Source organism: Polypterus senegalus, chromosome 16 (assembly GCF_016835505.1).
Source record: "Polypterus senegalus isolate Bchr_013 chromosome 16, ASM1683550v1, whole genome shotgun sequence".
NCBI classification, from domain to species: domain Eukaryota; kingdom Metazoa; phylum Chordata; class Cladistia; order Polypteriformes; family Polypteridae; genus Polypterus; species Polypterus senegalus.
In genome coordinates this window covers 58258559-58278133 of record NC_053169.1, presented here as the reverse complement: position 1 = coordinate 58278133, position 19575 = coordinate 58258559, and the positions used below count along the sequence as shown (strand labels likewise).

Genomic DNA, 19575 nt, shown 5'->3' with positions numbered 1-19575 from the left:
AGAAGACCCCACCGGGTACCACTCATCTCCACTACAAATAGGAAAAAGAGGCTACAATTTGCGCAAGCTCACCAAAATTGGACAGTTGAAGACTGGAAAAATTTTGCCTGGTCTGATGAGTCTCGATTTCTGTTCAGACAATTAAATGGTAGAGTCAGAATTTGGCGTAAACAGAATGAGAACATGGATCCATCATGCCTTGTTACCACTGTGCAGGCTGGTGGTGGTGGTGTAATGGTGTGGGGGATGTTTTCTTGGCACACTTTAGGCCCCTTAGTGCCAATTGGGCATCGTTTAAATGCCACGGGCTACCTGAGCATTGTTTCTGACCATGTCCATACCTTCATGACCACCATGTACCCATCCTCCGATGGCTACTTCCAGCAGGATAATGCACCATGTCACAAAGCTCGAATCATTTCAAATTGGTTTCTTGAACATGACAATGAGTTCACTGTACTAAAATGGCCCCCACAGTCACCAGATCTCAACCCAATAGAGCATCTTTGGGATGTGGTGGAACGGGAGCTTCGTGCCCTGGATGTGTATCCCATAAATCTCCATCAACTGCAAGATGCTATCCTATCAATATGGGCCAACATTTCTAAAGAATGCTTTCAGCACCCTGTTGAATCAATGCCACGTAGAATTAAGGCAGTTCTGAAGGCGAAAGGGGGTCAACCACCGTATTAGTATGGGGTTCCTAATAATCCTTTAGGTGAGTGTATATATATATATATGTATATATATATATATATATATATATATATATATATATATATATATATATATATATATATAAATATACTGCTCAAAAAAATTTAAGAAATACTTTTGAATCAGAGTACTGTATAGCATCAAGTCAATGAAACATGTGGGATATTGATCTGGTCAGTTAAGTAGCAGAGGGGGTTGTTAACCAGTTTCAGCTGCTGTGGTGTTAATGAAATTACAACAATGAGACAACCCTCAAAAAAGCAACGGTTTAACAGGTGGAGGCCACTGACATTATTCCCACCTAATCTTTTCAGACTGTTTTTTCACTAGTTTTCCATTCCTACAGAGGCTGCACAGGTAGTCCAACTTCTCCAGGATGGCACATCAATATGTGCCATTTCCAGAAGGTTTGCTGTGTCTCCCAGCACAGTCTCAAGGGCATGGAGGAGATTCCAGGAGACAGGCAGTTACTCTAGGAGAGCTGGTCAGGGCAGTAGAAAGTTCTTAATCCATCAGTAGGCAAGAAGGAACAGGCTGAGCACTGCCAGAGCCCTACAAAATGACCATATGCATTTGTCATGACGTGCTTTGGTCAACACACATTTGTCGGCATCTTTTTTTCAATGTGATTTTTCTCAAACCACCCTGCTCTATAAATGCCTGCACTACTGGAAACACATTGCTCTCAAAAGATTAAACTTGCAGTGTATGTACAGGTATATCAAAAAGTTTGGGAACCCCTCTCAGCCTGCATAATTCTTTACTTTAAACAAAAAAGATAACAGTGGTATGTCTTTCATTTTATAGGAACATCCGAGTACTGGGGTGTTTTCCAAATAAAGATTTTTAGTGAAGTAGTATTTAGTTGTATGAAATTAAATCAAATGTGAAAAACTGGCTGTACAAAAAGTTGGGTATCCTTATAATTGTGCTGATTTGAATGCATGTAACTGCTCAGTACTGATTACTTGCAACACCAAATTAGTTGGATTAGCTTATTAAGCCTTCAACTTCATAGGCAGGGGTGTCCAATCCTGAGAAAAGGTATTTAAAGTGGTCAATTGCAAGTTGTGCTTCCCTTTGACTCTTTGAAGAGTGACAGCATGGGATCCTCAAAGCAACTCTCAAAAGATCTGAAAACAAAGATTGTTAAGTATCATGGTTTAGGGGAATGCTACAAAAAGCTATCTCAGAGGTTTAAACTGTCAGTTTCAACTGTAAGGAATGTAATCAGGAAATGGAAGGCCACAGGCACAGTTGCTGTTAAACTCAGGTCTGTCAGGCCAAGAAAAATACAGGAGCGGCATATGCGCAGGATTGTGATAATGGTTACAGACAACCCACAGATCACCTCCAAAGACCTGCAAGAACATCTTGCTGCACATGGTGTATCTGTACATCGTTCTACAATTCAGAGTAATTTGCACAAAGAACATCTGCATGACAGGGTGATGAGAAAGCAGCCATTTCTGCACTCACACCACAAACAGAGTCGCTTGTTGTATGCAAATGCTCATTTAGACAAGCCAGATTAATTTTGGAACGAAGTGCTTTGGACTAACGAGACAAAAATTGAGTTATCTGGTCATAACAAAAAGCGCTTTGCATGGCGGAAGAACACCGCATTCCAAGAAAAACACCTGCTACCTACTGCCAAATTTGGTGGAGGTTCCATCATGCTGTGTGGCTAGTTCAGGGACTGGGGTCCTTTTAAAGTCGATGGTCGGATAAATTCAACCCAATATCAACAAATTCTTCAGGATAATGTTCAAGCATCAGTCACAAAGTTGAAGTTACGCAGGTGTTGGATATTCCAACAAGACAATGACCCAAAACAGTTCGAAATCTACAAAATCATTCATGCAGAGGGAGAAGTACAATGTTCTAGAATGGCCGTCACAGTCCTCTGACTTGAATATCATTGAAAATTTATGGGATGATTTGAAGCAGGCTGTCCATGCTCAGCAGCCATCAAATTTAACTGAACTGGAGAGATTTTGTACAGAAGAATGGTCAGAAATACCTCCATCCAGAATCCAAACACTCATCAATGGCTATAGGAGGCATCTAGAGCCTGTTATACAGTCGATTCCTGTTAATTGAACCACATCGGGACGCGATCATTTTGGTCCTAATAACCGGCTGGTCTGATTACACAAACATGCCCTATACATGTGCAACCAAGATGGGACGTGCTATAAGTAACATATTAAAAAGTCATAATGACTTTTATTGTGCTGCACACGCGTATGGCGAACGTACAAACAAGAACTACGTACATGTACGGTTGCTTACAACTTTGTTTATTGAAAAAGAAATCTACAAATTCATCGAAACGATCTATACGACACTCAGCATGCAAAGCACAATAAAAAAAGGTTACATTACCAAATTCCATTCAACATTTGAAGAACTTGTATAGTGTGATCTGACACATTCTGTTGATGCACTGCACTTGAACAAAATCACCACAAACATCTAACGCATCAATAGGACTGCCTTCATTTCCCTCCTGCATGAAATAGCAGTGCAAAGTTTCAATGCATTTCCTGGCATCCTGTGTTGTCACTTGCAATAACTCATTAAGGTCATCATCATCACTTTCCTGGTCTTCCGATGCTGTCATGTGTTTCGCTGCAATTCGAGCAACAATTGAAGCATCGTAATCTTCATTTTTGTCGTAGCAGTGAAGCTCGTTGTCGATAGATAAAAATTCTTCGTAATTTTCGACCTGTTGAAGTTCCACATTTTCATCATTCTTTTCACTCTCAATCGGCATGTCCACATCCATCTGCAAGACCAAATGTCTAAAGCCACTGTAAGAAAAACAGTTCTGAATTGTCTCACTGCTGATTTTTTTCCAGCTATCAGCCACAAATGTAACTGCTTGTAAGATGTTGACCTTCGCACTGACTTCTGTTGCTGTTGACGATGAGGTCAGTAAATTTTCTTCAATTGCTTGAAGGACGTAATTAACCAACCTTGCACGATAAAAGATCTTCAAATTTTTGATGATGCCCATGTCCATTGACTGCACCAAAGCTGTGGTCCTGGGAGGTAGAAATTCCAGTTGGATGTTCTTCAAGCAATCTAAACGAGGATGCGCAGCACAATTTTTGAGAAGGAGCAACACTTTTCTCAACTGGCGTTGTAGCTCTCTGTTCCAATCCTTCAGCCATTCTTTAAAAAGTTCAGAGGTCATCCATGCATTTCTATTCACACGATACACAACTGGTAAGCTGTCCATTTTAAGTCCCTTAAAGCAGCGAGGCTTGGCGCTTTTTCCTATAAACCAACAGCTTCCTCTTGTCCGTTCCTGACATGTTTGAGCAGCACAAGACAGTAACGCGATCCATCGCTTTTTTGGAGCCAGACAGTGCAACATGATTGTAACTTAAGGAGCCGTCCAGTGTGGCACGATAATACAGCCCAGTTTCATTGGCATTGTAGAAATCATCTGCTTGGAATTTTTCATGAATCTCAGGAAGTTTTGTTGATTTCCATTTTTCAGCACCTGCACCATCAGCACTTTCTTTCTCGCCATGTGCTTTCTTAAATTTTATGTCATGTCTAGATTTCCATCGAGACAACCAAACATCTGTAGCTTTGAAATCATTGTGTCAAAGCTTTTTAGCGAGTTCTTCTGCTTTGCACTTTAACATTGGGCCGCTTACTCGCACACATCGTCCAGTAACAATGGCAAACCATTCATTAAGGGCCTCATCGACATCTGGATCCTTGCCTTCACGCTTCCGTTTTTGAGAAGTTCCTCGTCGTCTTTCACATTGTGCCCATTCTTCTCGCAGCTCATTCTCTTGTTTTAACAAGCGCAAAATTGTAGTCTTTGCCAAGCCGGTAATTTCAACCAACGACGCTGACTAGTGTTTGGTGGTTGTTGCCTGATCTGATCCAGGAAATCAATTTTTTCAGCTAACGTCAAGTCCCGCTGTGGCATTTTGGCAGGGGAGACAAGATACACACAGTTCACAGACTAAAAGAGTTCTGATGAAATCTTGGTGTTTCCGGGTCAAGATGTGGAGGTCAGGAGAGCAACAAAATGCTCGGCATTCAAAGCGTCCAGTTTGACTTTTTTGAAGCAAAAACTTTCTCGCGTAAACTTTAATCCTGATTGACAGGAAGGAATTCCTTGCACGGACACTCTTGTTTACGCTCGACTTCATGTCGCCGACTACTGGGCGGTCCGTTTTAGGAAAGAAAGGGCAGGCATGTTCACCTCCATTGGTTTGCACATGGTACAAATTTTCCGACTTCCTGACCTTTGATAAAAGCATAAATTCTCCTGGGGAGCCCAGGGATCCTCCCGATGTCGCTGACCCGCTTTACATCCGCTTTCCGCGGGCGACTTGTGGCTTCTTTTTCTTATTCTCTGTCACGTTCTTTGGTCCAATTAAACAGAATTTTGGTCCAAATAAGCGAACAATATTAGGCTTATGTAATATGATCTGTTTCGGTTTTTAGGATTCGGTCCAAATAAGCGGCTGGTCCAATTAACCGGAATTGACTGTATTTGCAAAAGGAGGCTCAACTAAGTATTGATGTAATATCTCTGTTGGGGTGCCCAAATTTATGCACCTGTCTAATTTTGTTATGATGCATATTGCATATTTTCTGCTAATCCAATAAACTTATTGTTACTGCTGAAATACTACTGTTTCCATAAGGCATGTCATATATTAAAAGGAAGTTGCTACTTTGAAAGCTCAGCCAATGATAAACAAAAATCCAAAGAATTAAGAGGGGTTCACAAACTTTTTCATATTACTGTATATCGATTCTTTGCTCCAGAAAGCCCTACTTATTCATCTGTTTCTTAAGCAAATTTTCCTTATGATATCTTAGTATGCAGTAAAACAAACATATAAATAAATAAACCAGACTAAGGCAAAAACCTTACTACCTCCTAAGCCCAAACTAACCCAGTGCTATAGTCCTCTACTAATGATAATTTCCTATCCCTCTGGGGTGAATACCTTTCTGAATAACTTTAAACTTATCTTGTAACATTGCATTACATTGTGTTAACCCTACTTTTAAAAAAGAAAAAAGAAAAGGAAAAAATATATATATATCTTACAAAATATATTCTAAAAACTGAGGGACTAACTAAATTAAAGCTTCCAGAGTTTTTTTTTTTCTCTTCATTATTTCAACCTTGTACCATTAATAGATGTTTTTATTGGGACTATTCTTAAACCTTTTTAATACATTGTGAAGTTATTTGCATATGCATTCAGAATAAAAGAAATGGCTACAGTGTGACTTTCTAGGGTACTAGTATCTCTAAAGCAGATGAAGGTATCAATTCTCAAAACACCTGTATTTATTATTTTGTTGCTTTGAATTGTTTTGCTGCATGTTGTATGAAGTACTTTGAGACAATGTGCTTGGAGCAATACACGATTTTAATGTTTGATTGATTTTCATGTGAGCATTGAGAATTTCAAAATTTTAAATGGAGTGCCAGGATGAGAGGCAACAGTTAACTTTGTAATTACTTCATACAAACGGAGCTTCAGCATGTCTGTCAAACTTATCTAGTTAAAAGCATACCACCTCATTAATATTCAAAACATGTTATATAAAGAGCATAATGACTGTTGGTTTTCTGAAAGACCCCCTTTAAAGTGTGTTTCATATAGAGATTACTTCCATATATAGTTTATCGAAATTACATTAAAATGTGGAATTAAAATGTCTCTTTAATGTCTCATGTCCACATAGAATTTAGATAGACTCTCCAGATATGCACAGCTATTCAAGGTTTAGTTGCCGCTTGCATTTGTCTGTGTAGCACAGTGCACCACAGCTACTAATCTGAAGTTAGAATGAGAATGGGCTGTAGGGTAATGATCAAACACCACAAAGTGAAAAGAATGTGATATGTCACACGGTCGTAAAACACTTCTGTATTTCAGCATGATGCCAAAGATGTGACATCTCATGAAGGAGGAGGTAGGTTGACTTCATACAAAGCTATGCAGGTCCCAAGGCTGGTCACACCATCTGCAGTGTTCTGGACTGCTGCCACCACCTCACACAATCTTTTCTGCTGACTTGATTGTTGTTTGGGAGAGAAAACATATTTACATTTTTACTCCTGTTAAATGTGAATATCATTGATGGAAATGTTCCAGTGCTGAATCCAGAGGATAACCAAGTAGTTTATGTAATTAAATTCTAAAAAAAAAAGTCTGACACAACCAATTTTTCATTTTAAAAATTACTATTGATTTTTTAGATGTCAGAATTAATAACTTGATTTAAAAAATAATACTTAAACCAAGTGAGTAGCTTTTTTAGTTATCAAACATCTGCAGAGAGTGACAAATTCTTATCCCTAAAAATGCCTATTTGGATTATGTAATGATTAGAAAGTTCAGATACTAGTAAAAAATAACTTTTGTTTAATATAAAATATAGGTTGTTCATGAAATGGCCTCTTAATTTTGTATTATGCTTTAATAATGCACATGCAGTGTAATAGCACCATCAGTAAATATCTTTTTGTTAATAAATGTAAGGTTGAAAACGATCACCTTTGTCAAAGGCTGCAGGAAAGTTACAAGAGGTTAGATACCATGGCCTGTGTAGAAGGGCCCTCGCATATTCTCAAGGTACACTGCCTTGAAGGAATAAAGGTTGAGAACCACTGGTCAAATGGGTCTGCTGTAGAAACAGATGGTTTAGGGTCAAGAAATATACCAGTAATGAGAGGGAAAGAAAGAGGAGTGACTGCAAGAGAAAGGCAGCAGTTAAAGAATAAGTCCAGCATTTTTCCTATTTAATGACTTATAATTTCAGTAAGGGGGTCTATTCAATGGAAGATTTTACACTTAATTTTAGAGCAGTTTCAACAGTTTGTTTGAAGTTCAGTCAATGTTTATTACTCCATACAGCCACAGTTACCCAGACAGAAGTAGGAATAAATTGTGTTTCATTATGAGACAGCCCATCTTCACAATCAGTTCCCGTTTGGTGTTCCCATAATTGTTCATTACCAGTTTTGTTATTATCTGAACTGAGGAGAATCACTTACATCAGTCTGTGTATATTTATTTTGTTTGTTACTGGCATATTGTAAATATGAACTTTCGTGTCTCTCATTTGTACACTAGGTGTTTGTATATTAATATAGGCATATGAAAAAATTTGGGAACCCCTCAATTCTTTGGATTTTTGTTTATCATTGGCTGAGCTTTCAAAGTAGCAACTTCCTTTTAATGTATGACAAGCCTTATGGAAACAGTAGTATTTCAGCAGTGACATTAAGTTTATTGGATTAACAGAAAATATGCAATATGCATCATAACAAAATTAGACCGGTGCATAAATTTGGGCACCCCAACAGAGATATTACATCAATACTTAGTTGAGCCTCCTTTTGCAAATATAACAGCCTCTAGAAACCTCCTATCGCCTTTGAGGAGTGTCTGGATTCTGGATGGAGGTATTTTTGACCATTCTTCCATACAAAATCTCTCCAGTTCAGTTAAATTTGATGGCTGCTGAGCATGGACAGCCTGCTTCAAATCATCCCATAGATTTTCGATGATATTCAAGTCAGAGGACTGTGACGGCCATTCTAGAACATTGTACTTCTCCCTCTGCATAAATGCTTTTGTAGATTTCGAACTGTGTTTTGGGTCATTGTCTTGTTGGAATATCCAACCCCTGTGTAACTTCAACTTTGTGACTGATGCTTGAATTTTTTTTTTGAACATTATCCTGAAGAATTTGTTGATATTGGGTTGAATTCATTTGACCCTCAACATTAACAAGGGCCCCAGTCCCTGAACAAGCCACACAGTCTCACAGCATGATGGAACCTCCACCAAATTTGACAGTAGGTAGCAGGTGTTTTTCTTGAAATGCGGTGTTGTTCTTCTGCCATGCAAAGTGGTTTTTGTTATGACCAGATAACTCAATTTTTCTCTCATCAGTCCAAAGCACTTTGTTCCAAAATGAGTCTTGTTTGTCTAAATGAGCATTTGCATACAACAAGCGACTCTGTTTGTGGTGTGAGTGCAGAAATTGCCTCTTTCTCATCACCCTGTCATACAGATGTTCTTTGTCCAATTGCTCTGAATTGTAGAACGATGTACAGATACACCATGTGCAGCAAGATGTTCTTGCAGGTCTTTGGAGGTGATCTGTGGGTTGCCTGTAACCATTCTCACAATCTTGCTCATATGACGCTCCTGTATTTTTCTTGGTCTGCCAGTGCCTGTGGCCTTCCATTTCCTGATTACATTCCTTACAGTTGAAACTGACAGTTTAAACCTCTGAGACAGCTTTTTGTAGCATTCCCCTAAACCATGATACTTAACAATCTTTGTTTTAAGATCTTTTGAGAGATGCTTTGAGGATCCCATGATGTCACTCTTCAGAGAAGAGTCAAAGGGAAGCACAACTTGCAATTGACCACCTTAAATACCTTTTCTCAGGATTGGACACCACTGTCTATGAAGTTGAAGGCTCCAATTTCTGTTTGTAATGGAAAAATATCTTAGACCTGGGTGGCAGCCTTACTATTCATAGGTATTCATTGAAAAAATCTTTTATTTTATGTCATTTTAATATATATTTTGGAGCTTAATTCAAAAGTGAGAAAAACATTTTTCTCCATTATTTAACATTTTTTAGCTGTTTATTCCATTTTTTTTGTTTTTGCACTATAATATCAGTATTTTTATTTTAATGATAATTTGTTTAAATGTAGTATTTTCTAACACAAAAATCTGTTTAAAGCTTAGATCATCAATAAGAAAATTAACTGCAATGAGCTCATGGTTCACATGTGGGGACCTGAGAGCTGTATGCATCTTACTGGGTCAGCTGTCAGGCATACAAAATCCCTATACTGTGAGGGGGACAGCTTGCCCAAGAAGTGACACTGGGTTTAGAAGGAATGGCCAGCTAGAAGTAAGCTGTTGATCGTTGCCAACAGACATAGCTTGGTTGATAAAGTGTTGCTACTACTGTTTCATATTAAGTTCTTTTAAATGAAGTTGTTTGATTAAATTATGATTAAAATATTAGACTGAGTGTTTTTTGGTGTAAAGGTGTCCACAAAAGGCATTTTCAACTCTGGGGTTCTTTTTATATTGGTGGACAAGTTAATGCTGGAAATGCCTAAACTATTAACATTCACTAAGAACAGATAAGTTCAAATAAAAAGCAAAAATATCAACAACAGCCAAGGCTAGCTACCTTAACATCAATACATTACCAGGAGCTAGAAGCCAGTCCACTCATGATGTATCCCTGACAGTGTTGATCAGTCTTCAGATTGCTTCCTCTGAAAGGGCTACAATTCAGAATAGCCAAACAAAAGCCAGGAACCAATACTCCCATTAGGTTTTTGTATCCTGATGGCTACTTATGAAAGGGCTACACAATCTAACAGAAACCAAGCGCTGATCATTACACCTGACAGTATGTGACCTAAATGGAAAGTTCTCTTCATTATTAACAACTAGCCAACCCGCGGCGTACCATACGCCGCATAATCAGGCCGGTTTTTTAATGATTTTTAAGCACAGGGAGAAAATCAACATTTGAAAAATTGGTAATGTAATAAATCAGCAAGAAAAGCAACATTGTAACAATGCACGGAACGATCCAACACACAATCGTCGGAGACTGAAAACTGGCGGACCGTCCTCGCGCCTTCTCCTGCCAGACGGAGGGATGGAGGTGCACGCCGCGGAGTGTGGAACGGGAAGAGAGGAGAAAGATGACCATTCAGCTCCATTCATCATGCTAGTCTGCTGATTTCTTGTCCAGTCTGCACTGCCCGCTCATGTGCCCACCTTCAACTCGTCAATTGAGTCGTCGTCTTTACACAGTCCAGATGTACCTGTGACTGACTTTTCATTGCTCTGTGTGGTTTTGGCTGCTTTTCTATATATAATCCACCAAGACACCCGACCATGGTAGAAGCGAGGTGGGAGGGAGGTGTGTACAAAGGGTTGGGACGTAACCAGTGGGAGCGTATGAGTCGCACTTAGTGGGAATTCCACGGTTTGCAGCCCGAATGGGGTTCAACGGCTCATGCCAGGTAGACACACGCTCAATGTCATGCATAATTATTTATTAAATGCTAAACACTTCTGGAAAGACACGGTTGTCTAAAACGGGTTGGTGTGAGAATACAACAGTAATCAAATGAAAAGATGGAACTCTGGAGAGAGCAAAATACAACACAATAGTGAACCTGCGGCATAACAAATGCCGCATAATTATTCATTGATGGTTTGGAAAATGGATGGATGGATGGATGGTTGAACACTTCTGGAAAGACACCGTTGTCTAAAAAGGGAGGGTTTGAGGATACAACAAAGTGAATGAAAAGATGGAACTCTAGACTTTTCATTGCTCTGTGCGATTTTGGCCGCCTTTCTATATATAATCCACCAAGACACCCGACCACGGTAGTAGTGAGGTGGGTGTGAGCAAAGTGCAGGAGCATCTAAGAAGACGCATGTTTGTCGCGGATGCGAATTGATGAATGTAGCGTGTAAAACAGTTTGCTATGGTGCACATGGTCGTGCGTCGTAACCAAAAACTCGGTTTTTAAAGACTGCTTACTTCATTGTGTTTTAACCTCAGTTGTAAAGGAATGTTTTAAAGGATCCCATAGGATACTCCTCGCAAACTGTTTCACACGCTGCATATGGCGATTCAGCTCTGCGAGAAACATGCCTCTATGAACAGTCAACGTAGCTCGGAGGTGCATGACATGCACATGACATTAACCTGACCTGCACTGCATGTGGCCTCTACAACAGACGAATATAAATGACACCATTTTTTCTGTCCGAGTTGGTGGGCGTGGCCCAGCAAGTTGTCGTCGTATCCAATGGTCTTGGAGTTGGTGGGCGTGGCTCCTTCCTGCATGCGGCATAGGTGTCTCACTTGTTGGCGGCTTAGTGAATCCATGCCCCTTCCAGCGTGCTTTCCATGGTTGTCTTGCCTTATTGAATTATATATATAGATCCTCAGTCATTGCTAAATGTCAGTAAACAACAGGACAATTTTGGCAAAGCAATATTCAATTTCAAACATTACTTATGCTTATTGAAAGGAGAAACCAGGTGTAAATGTTATGAAAACATACAGCCTGAACATTTCAAATCAGGGTCACACAGCAAGCTTTGTATCAGGTGGAAGTAGATTTGGCCATTGCAGTGTTTGATTTCTTAAACCAGGACTGATGCTTGGATGTGGAGGGGTGGTCTGTAGGTGGCAAAATCTCACTGAGTTGTCTTCTCTTCGGCAGTTGTTTTTCTCTCTCTCCTAATTTTTTTTTTTTTTTAAGTGCTTTGAATTTATAGTGTCATGCTAGCTGCCATACACATAATATTGCATCAGTCAAAAAACAGGGGCAACTGATAAATGGTTGGGATGATTGTTCAATAAGTTATTTTTGAAACATTTTCATTCTGAAGTCCCAAGCTTCCATTTCACATATTCTTACAAGCATACACACACTGGTCACTTTAAGTTTAAACATATACATTCTAATAAATAATGCCACTCTTTTAAAAATTTGACACTTATTTTCTCAGAATTCCTTTCTATTTTACATACAACTCAGAATTGTATCTAGTGCCAAATTTGACACCTTTGTAAAACTATCTCATTAATATTAGTTACCTAATGAGGTAATTTCATAGAACGTTTTGATTATAGAAATGTCAGCTTTCCAACATAAGCTCTGAGCCCATGAAGTAAAACACACTGAAGTAAAACATACTAATTAAATATTACGAGTCACATTTAGCATAATGTAAAAACACCATTTTTTACAGCATTAAATTGACAAACTATTTTCATGCTAAATTGATTTATAACAATATTGTATACATAAATAAATTTGTATTGTATATATAAATAATTTGTTATATTTGAATTAAATTTCTTTTAAACTTTGTACTTAAATGTAACATTATGGAAAATTTTAATTATTTTTTTTGTGTGTTCATGAATGCAAATTTTTTTAACAAGTTTAACTTTGCAGAACTGTGAATTATATTAAAACAGGACATTTTTAATGAGAACAGGTCATTTAGGTCAACAAAATCCTTTGCAACTCTGAACACTTCAGTCATGTCACCTCTTAATCTCCACACGCTTATACTAAAAACCTTTAATTCCTTCAGTCTTTGCACATATCTCATATCGCCACAGTCCTGGACTCAATCTAGTCTCTCTGGACTTTCTTTAGCATTGCTACGATTTTTTTGTAATATAGAGACCAAAACTGCTCACAGTACTACAGATGAGGCATTGCACATGTGTTGTATGCAGCAGCTTAAACATATCCTCCTTTGACTTGTACTCCACATGTCAGGCTAAATAACATATCAACCTACAGTCCAACTTAATCAGTTCTACCCTTTCTGGATGTATAAAATTAAGACCCAAGTCCCACATTCCAAGGTTTCCAAACCTTGCATTGTGGTCTGAAATCTAGCATTTTTACCTCCTATGTGTAATACCTTACATGTACTTATATTAAACTTCATTTGTCACAAATTTGCCAAGCCTGAATTTGTTCGAGGTCTTTCAGTAAAGATTCAATTGATTCTATATTATCTGCTCTTACATCTAGTTTAATTTCATCTGCTATCTTAATTACATTGCTATTTATATTTTTATTCAGATCATTTAGATACATTTAAAAACAGCATCTGCATTAGTTCTTCAGGAACACTAGTTTAAACATCACCTGATTTCAATAATGTTCTTCTCTCCACAACCCAGTGTTTCCAGTATCAAAAATAGTTTTTGTCCACCTGCAAGTACTTCTTATTTAAAAAAAAATAATAAAATGTTGTACCACATAAACTCCATATTACCTGTTTGTTTTTAGCTGGTTTGAAGCAATCGGAGCACACTAAGGCCCTACAGAGGTACAAAAGAAAAGTATAAAGTAAACAGTATTTCCTTCCTCTAAAATATATTATCAAAAAACAAAGTACTGTAAAAATACATGTAGCACTGTTTCAAGAAAAGCACTCCGGTCTCAGACCAAAAAAAAAAAAAAAAAATACACAGGTACAGAATTAGACATATTAAAAGTAATGTAGTGTTACAAAATCAATTCACAATAACTTTAAATACAATTTATATGTAATGTCTTTAAAGTTACACTAACATATCATTTAATAGCCATAATAATTCCTGGTAACCAGAATGACGTAACATTATAAAAAATAATTTAGGTAGTAAACATTTTGTTTGAACAAATATATGAGGGAGAGTCAAGTTAAGGTTATAAAATTGCATTTATTAGAAAATGGAATAAACCTTAACAAAACTGATAATGTAATTTCTCAATGTAGTCTCCACCCTTCTTAATGCACTTACACCACCTGCCAGGAAGTTAAAAGGTTTTGTCTTGTCCTCGTAACCACTCGTGCCCACAAGTTATTGTAGAACACTACAAGCCGAGGGGTACTACAATCACTAGTGCAAGTTACTGTAACTTGCTGGAGATCAATGAGAAGCCTGCTATTCGATCTAAGCAGCGGGGACTACTGTCTCAAAGAGTACTTTTGCTGCAAGACAATGCTTGCCCACACATTAATAAGAACACCAAGGCGTGTCTGGAGAAGTTTGAGGTATTGCCACATCCTCCTTATTTGCCAGATTTGTCACAGTATGATTTCCACCTTTTTGGCTAAAAAAATATCTGGGTGGTCTTTGATTCAAGACAGATGATGATGTGAAGAAAGTGGTGCACAAGTGGTTGTGAGGATAAGACAAAACCTTTTACTCTGCTGGAATCCAGGCACTTCCAGGCAGGTGGTGGGAGTGCATTGAGAAGGGTGGAGACTACATTGAGACATGACCTAATCAGTTTCTATTTTCTAATCAATCCCATTTTAAAACTTTAGCTTGACTCTTCCTCGTATAATGTCAAAGAACAGGATCAATTATAAACCTTTCCTAAACAGATCATTTACAAAGTAAAGTAAATTGAAATAAAATTTAAATAGATGCATGAACAATCAAGATTATGGATAAAATCATTTTCACTTTTATAAAACTTTTCTATAAAGATGTACATTTTGGATTATGTAAAGGGGAAATTAAAATGTCAAAAGTCACTAAATTAGCAAAAACTTTAGAATTCACTTCTTCCTTTCAATAGGCAGATTTCTTTCTTCAGTGTAAAAAGTTCATTGTGCAGACCTTCTGAATGTTTACTAAAGACTAACAACAAATTTCACTAGATAACATAAAAAAGTTTGGTAAGAAATAGTTATACTTATTTGAAGGAAAAACATATTCTTCAGCTGTCTGCTGCAAAAAGGAGAATATCATGATAAGTAATCTTGAAACACATCAGGCTTTAACGCTCCCAGGCATTTCAAAAATTACAATAACCAGGGTGATGCAGCTTAGCTGGATTTTCACACTATTGCACAAGGACCTGTGCGTCATACAAAAAAGTATGCCTTGGCCTGAGGGTAAAACTTGGGGAACGTAACATAATAAAGCATTAAATCAATCACAATTGGTTACAGATATTTAAAAACACTGATGCAGCCAGAAGTCAAAATATTATGAAATGGGGAACTGCATCATGACTTCTGAAATCCATTATGTCATTTGAAAAAGAAACTCTCTTACCAAGCCTCTTTTAAATTTACCATCAAATTGTAAAAAAACATGAATGATAATTTTATTTAAAGCTTACAGGAAATATTCAGTTAAATTAATGAATATGCCTGGGTATTACAAATGCAGCAAACTTACAGAAAGTGGCAATCCCCATTAGTTTCCGGATGACTGAACACCACACTAATTTCAAAGCAGCTCTAAAAGAAAAAAATATACATAAAAACAACTCAGACCAAACAAATATCTCACTTTGTCACAGTAGTTTTTTATAACATTAGGGCCCATCTCCAAATATAGCAACATAAAAAACTACAAAAAATAAGTAAATGTAATTCACTTTATCAAATCTGTTTATTCATCCATAATGATGAATGAAGAGAATGACAGACAGAGCAGGATGGATGAAGTCGAGATAGTGAAGAGAGTTTTGTTTTTTGTTTTTTCTGTCCACCCTGGCCATCGGACCTTACTTATTCTATGTTAATTAATGTTGACTTATGTTTAATTTTTATTGTGTCTTCTATTTTTCTATTCATTTTGTAAAGCACTTTGAGCTACATTTTTTTCTATGAATATGTGCTATATAAATAAATGTTGATTGATTGATTGATTGAAAAAGAAAGTGCAATGGATTAGCAAGGAAGAAGTAAGAACAGCTATGAAAAGGACGAAGAATGGGAAGGCTGTTGGTCCAGATGACATACAGTACCTGTTGAAGGATGGAGGTGTTTAGGGGAGATGGCATGGGAATTTTTAACCAGATTGTTTAATGTAATCTTGGAAAGTGAGTGGTTGTCTGAGGAATGGAGAAGAAGTGCACTGGTACAGATTTTTTAAGAATAAGGGTGATGTGCAGAACTGTAGTAACTACAGAGGGATAAAATAGATCAGCCACAGCATGGAGTTATGAGAGACAGTAGTGGAAGCTAGGGTAAAAGGAAGGCGATGATTAGTGAGCAGCAGTATACTGGGAAAGAGCCCTGCAGATGTGATGTTTGCTCTGAATGTATAATGGAAAAGTACAGAGAATGCCAAAAGGAGTTGCACTGGATCTTTGTGGACCTACAGAAAGCATAAGTAAAATAGACAGATTAGATAGATAGATTAGATATTTTATTAATCCCAAGGGGAAATTCACATACTCCAGCAGCAGCATACTGATAAAGAACAATATTAAATTAAAGAGTGATAAAAATGAAGGTATAACAGACAAACAATAATTTTGTATAATATTAACGTTTAACCCCCCAGGTAGAATTGAAGAGTCGCATAGTGTGGGGGAGGAACGATCTCTTCAGTCTGTCAGTGGAGCAGGACAGTGACAGCAGTCTGTCGCTGAAGCTGTTCCTCTGTCTGGAGATGATACTGTTCAGTGGATGCAGTGGATTCTCCATGATTGACAGGAGCCTTGAGAGACATTGTGGTATTGTCTGAGGAAGTTGGGAGTGGCAGAGAAGTATGTAAGAGTGGTACAGGCTATTTACGAGGGAAGAGCGACAGTGGTGAGATCTTTGGTAGGAGTGATTAAAATATTTAAGGTGGAGGTGGGATTACATCAGGGATTGGCTCTGAGACCTTTCTTATTTGCAATGGTGATGGACAGGTTGACAAAGGAGATTAGACCAGAGTCCCTGTGGACTATGATGCTTGCAGATGACATTGTGATTTGTAAGAAAAGTGGGGAACAGGTTGGGGAGACCCTGTAGAGGTGAAGATATGCTCCAGAGAGGAGAAGAATGAAGGTCAGTAGGACCAAGACAGAATACCTGTGTGTGAATTAGAGGGAGGTCAGAGGAATGGTGAGGATAACACCGAGTAGAGTTGGCGAAGGTGGATGAGTTTAAATACTTGGGATCAACAGTACAGAGTAATAGGGAAGATAGAAGAGAGGTGAAGAAGAGATTGCAGGCAGGGTTGAGAAGAGTGTAAGGAGTGATTTGTAACAGACGAGTACCAGCAAGAGTGAAATGGAAGGTCTACAAGACGGTACTGAGACCAGCTGTGTTAAATAGGTTTGAGATGGTGGCACTGATCAAAAGGCAGGAGACAGAGCTGGAGGTGGCAGAGTTAAAGATGTTAAGATTTGCATTGGGTATGTGAAGGATAGACAGGATTAGGAATGAGTACATTAGAGTGTCAGCTCAGGATGGACGTTTTGAAGACAAAGCTAGAGAAGTGAGATTGTGCTGGTCTGGACATGTGCAGAGAAGAGATGCTGGGTATATTGGGAGAAAAATGCTGGGGATGAAGCTGCCAGGCAAAAGGAACAGTAAGACCTAAGAAAAGGTTTATGGATTTGGTGACAGAGCAAGATGCAGAGGACAGGAAGATATGGAAACAGATGACCCACTGTTGTGACCCCTAAAGGGAACAGCCAAAAGAACAAGAGCAAACTTTATTATAAATCAAATCAGCTACCTGTATATTATAGTTACATGACTATGTACAGTAATGGCTGAAATTATCGGCACCCCTGGAATTTTCCCAGAAAATGCACCATTTCTCCCAGAAAATTGTTGCAATTACAAATGTTTTGGTATACACATGTTTATTTCCTTTATGTGCATTGGAACAACACAAAAAAACAGAGAAAAAAAGCCAAATCTGACATAATTTCACACAAAACTCAAAAACTGGGCTGGACAAAACTATTGGCACCATCAACTTAATATTTGGTTGCACACCCTTTGGAAAAAATAACTGAAATCAAGCTCTTCCTATAACCATCAACAAGCTTGTTACACCTCAACTGGAATTTCCGACCACTCTTCTTTTGCAAACTGCTCAAGGTCTCTCAGATTTGAAGGACGCCTTCTCCCAACAGCAATTTTGAGATCTCTCCATAAGTGTTCAATCGGATTTAGATCCGGACTCATTGCTGGCCACTTCAGAACTCTCCAGCGCTTTGTCTTCAACCATTTCTGGGTGCTTTTAGAGGTATGTTTGGGGTCATTGTCCTGCTGGAACACCCATGACCTCTGACGCAGACCCAGCTTTCTGACACTGGGCCCTACATTGCCCCCAATATCTTTTGGTAGTCTTCAGATTTCATGATGCCTTGCACACAGTCAAAGCATCCAGTGCCAGAGGCAGCAAAATATCCCCAAAACATCTTAGAACCTCCATCATGTTTGACTGTAGGTACTGTGTTCTTTTCTTCGTAGGCCTCATTCCATTTTTGTAAACAGTAGAATGATGAGCTTTACCAAAAGCTCTACCTTGGTCTCATCTGTCCACAAGATGTTGCCCAGAAGGATTTTGGCTTCCTCAAGTACATTTTGGCAAACTCCAGTCTGGCTTTTTTATGTTTCTGTGTCAGCAGTGGGGTCCTCCTGGCTCTCCTGCCATAGCGTTTCATTTTGTTCAGATGTCGACTGTTAGTTTGAGCTGACACTGTTGCACCCTGAGTCTGCAGAACAGCTTGAATATGTTTTGAAGTTGATTGGGGCTGTTTATCCACTATTCGGACTATCCTTCGTTGCAGTCTTTTATCAAATTTTCTCTTCTGTCCACGTCTATGGAGATTAGCTACAGTGCCATGTGTTGTGAACTTCTTGATTATGTTGCGCACAGTGGACAAAGGAACATGAAGATCTCTGGAGATGGACTTGTAGCCTTGAGATTGTTGATATTTTTCCACAATTTTTGTTCTCAAGTCCTCAGACAATTCTCTGCTCTTCTTTCTGTTCTCCATGCTTAGTGTGGCACACTCAGACACACAACAGAAAGGTTGAGTCAACTTTTCTCCATTTTAACTGGCTTCAGGTGTGATTGCTATATTGCCAGCACCTGTTTCTTGCCACAGGTGAGTTCAAACGAGCATCATATGCTTCAAATAAAACAATTTACCCACGATTTGGAAAAGGTGCCAATAATTTTGTCCGGCCCATTTTGGAGTTTTGTGTGACATGATGTCAGATTTGGCTTTTTTCTCTGTTTTTTTGTGTTGTTCCAATGCACGTAAAGGAATTAAACATGTGTATACCAAAACATTTGTAATTGCAACAATTTTCTTGGAGAAATGGTGGATCTTCTGGGAAAATTACAGGGGTGCCGATAATTTCGGCCATGATTGTATGACTGTCTCTCACTTCCCACAACTCCACTAACTGCAACATGAGGAACATGATACATACATATATATATACATACATACATACATACATACATACACACACACACACACACACAGTGGTGTGAAAA

General features: G+C 38.4%; 1 protein-coding gene across 1 annotated transcript in view; it reads right to left on the bottom strand.

Annotated features, from left to right (window-relative positions):
• The window catches only part of pus10 (pseudouridine synthase 10), a 63760-nt gene that overhangs the window by 15226 nt on the left and 28959 nt on the right, over positions 1–19575 (bottom strand). The window contains exons 7-8 of the mRNA XM_039738282.1: positions 15508–15569; positions 13602–13647 (exon numbers count right to left, since the gene is read on the bottom strand). Coding sequence (XP_039594216.1) covers positions 13602–13647; positions 15508–15569 — 108 coding nt within the window. The remainder of the gene's footprint in view (positions 1–13601; positions 13648–15507; positions 15570–19575) is intronic.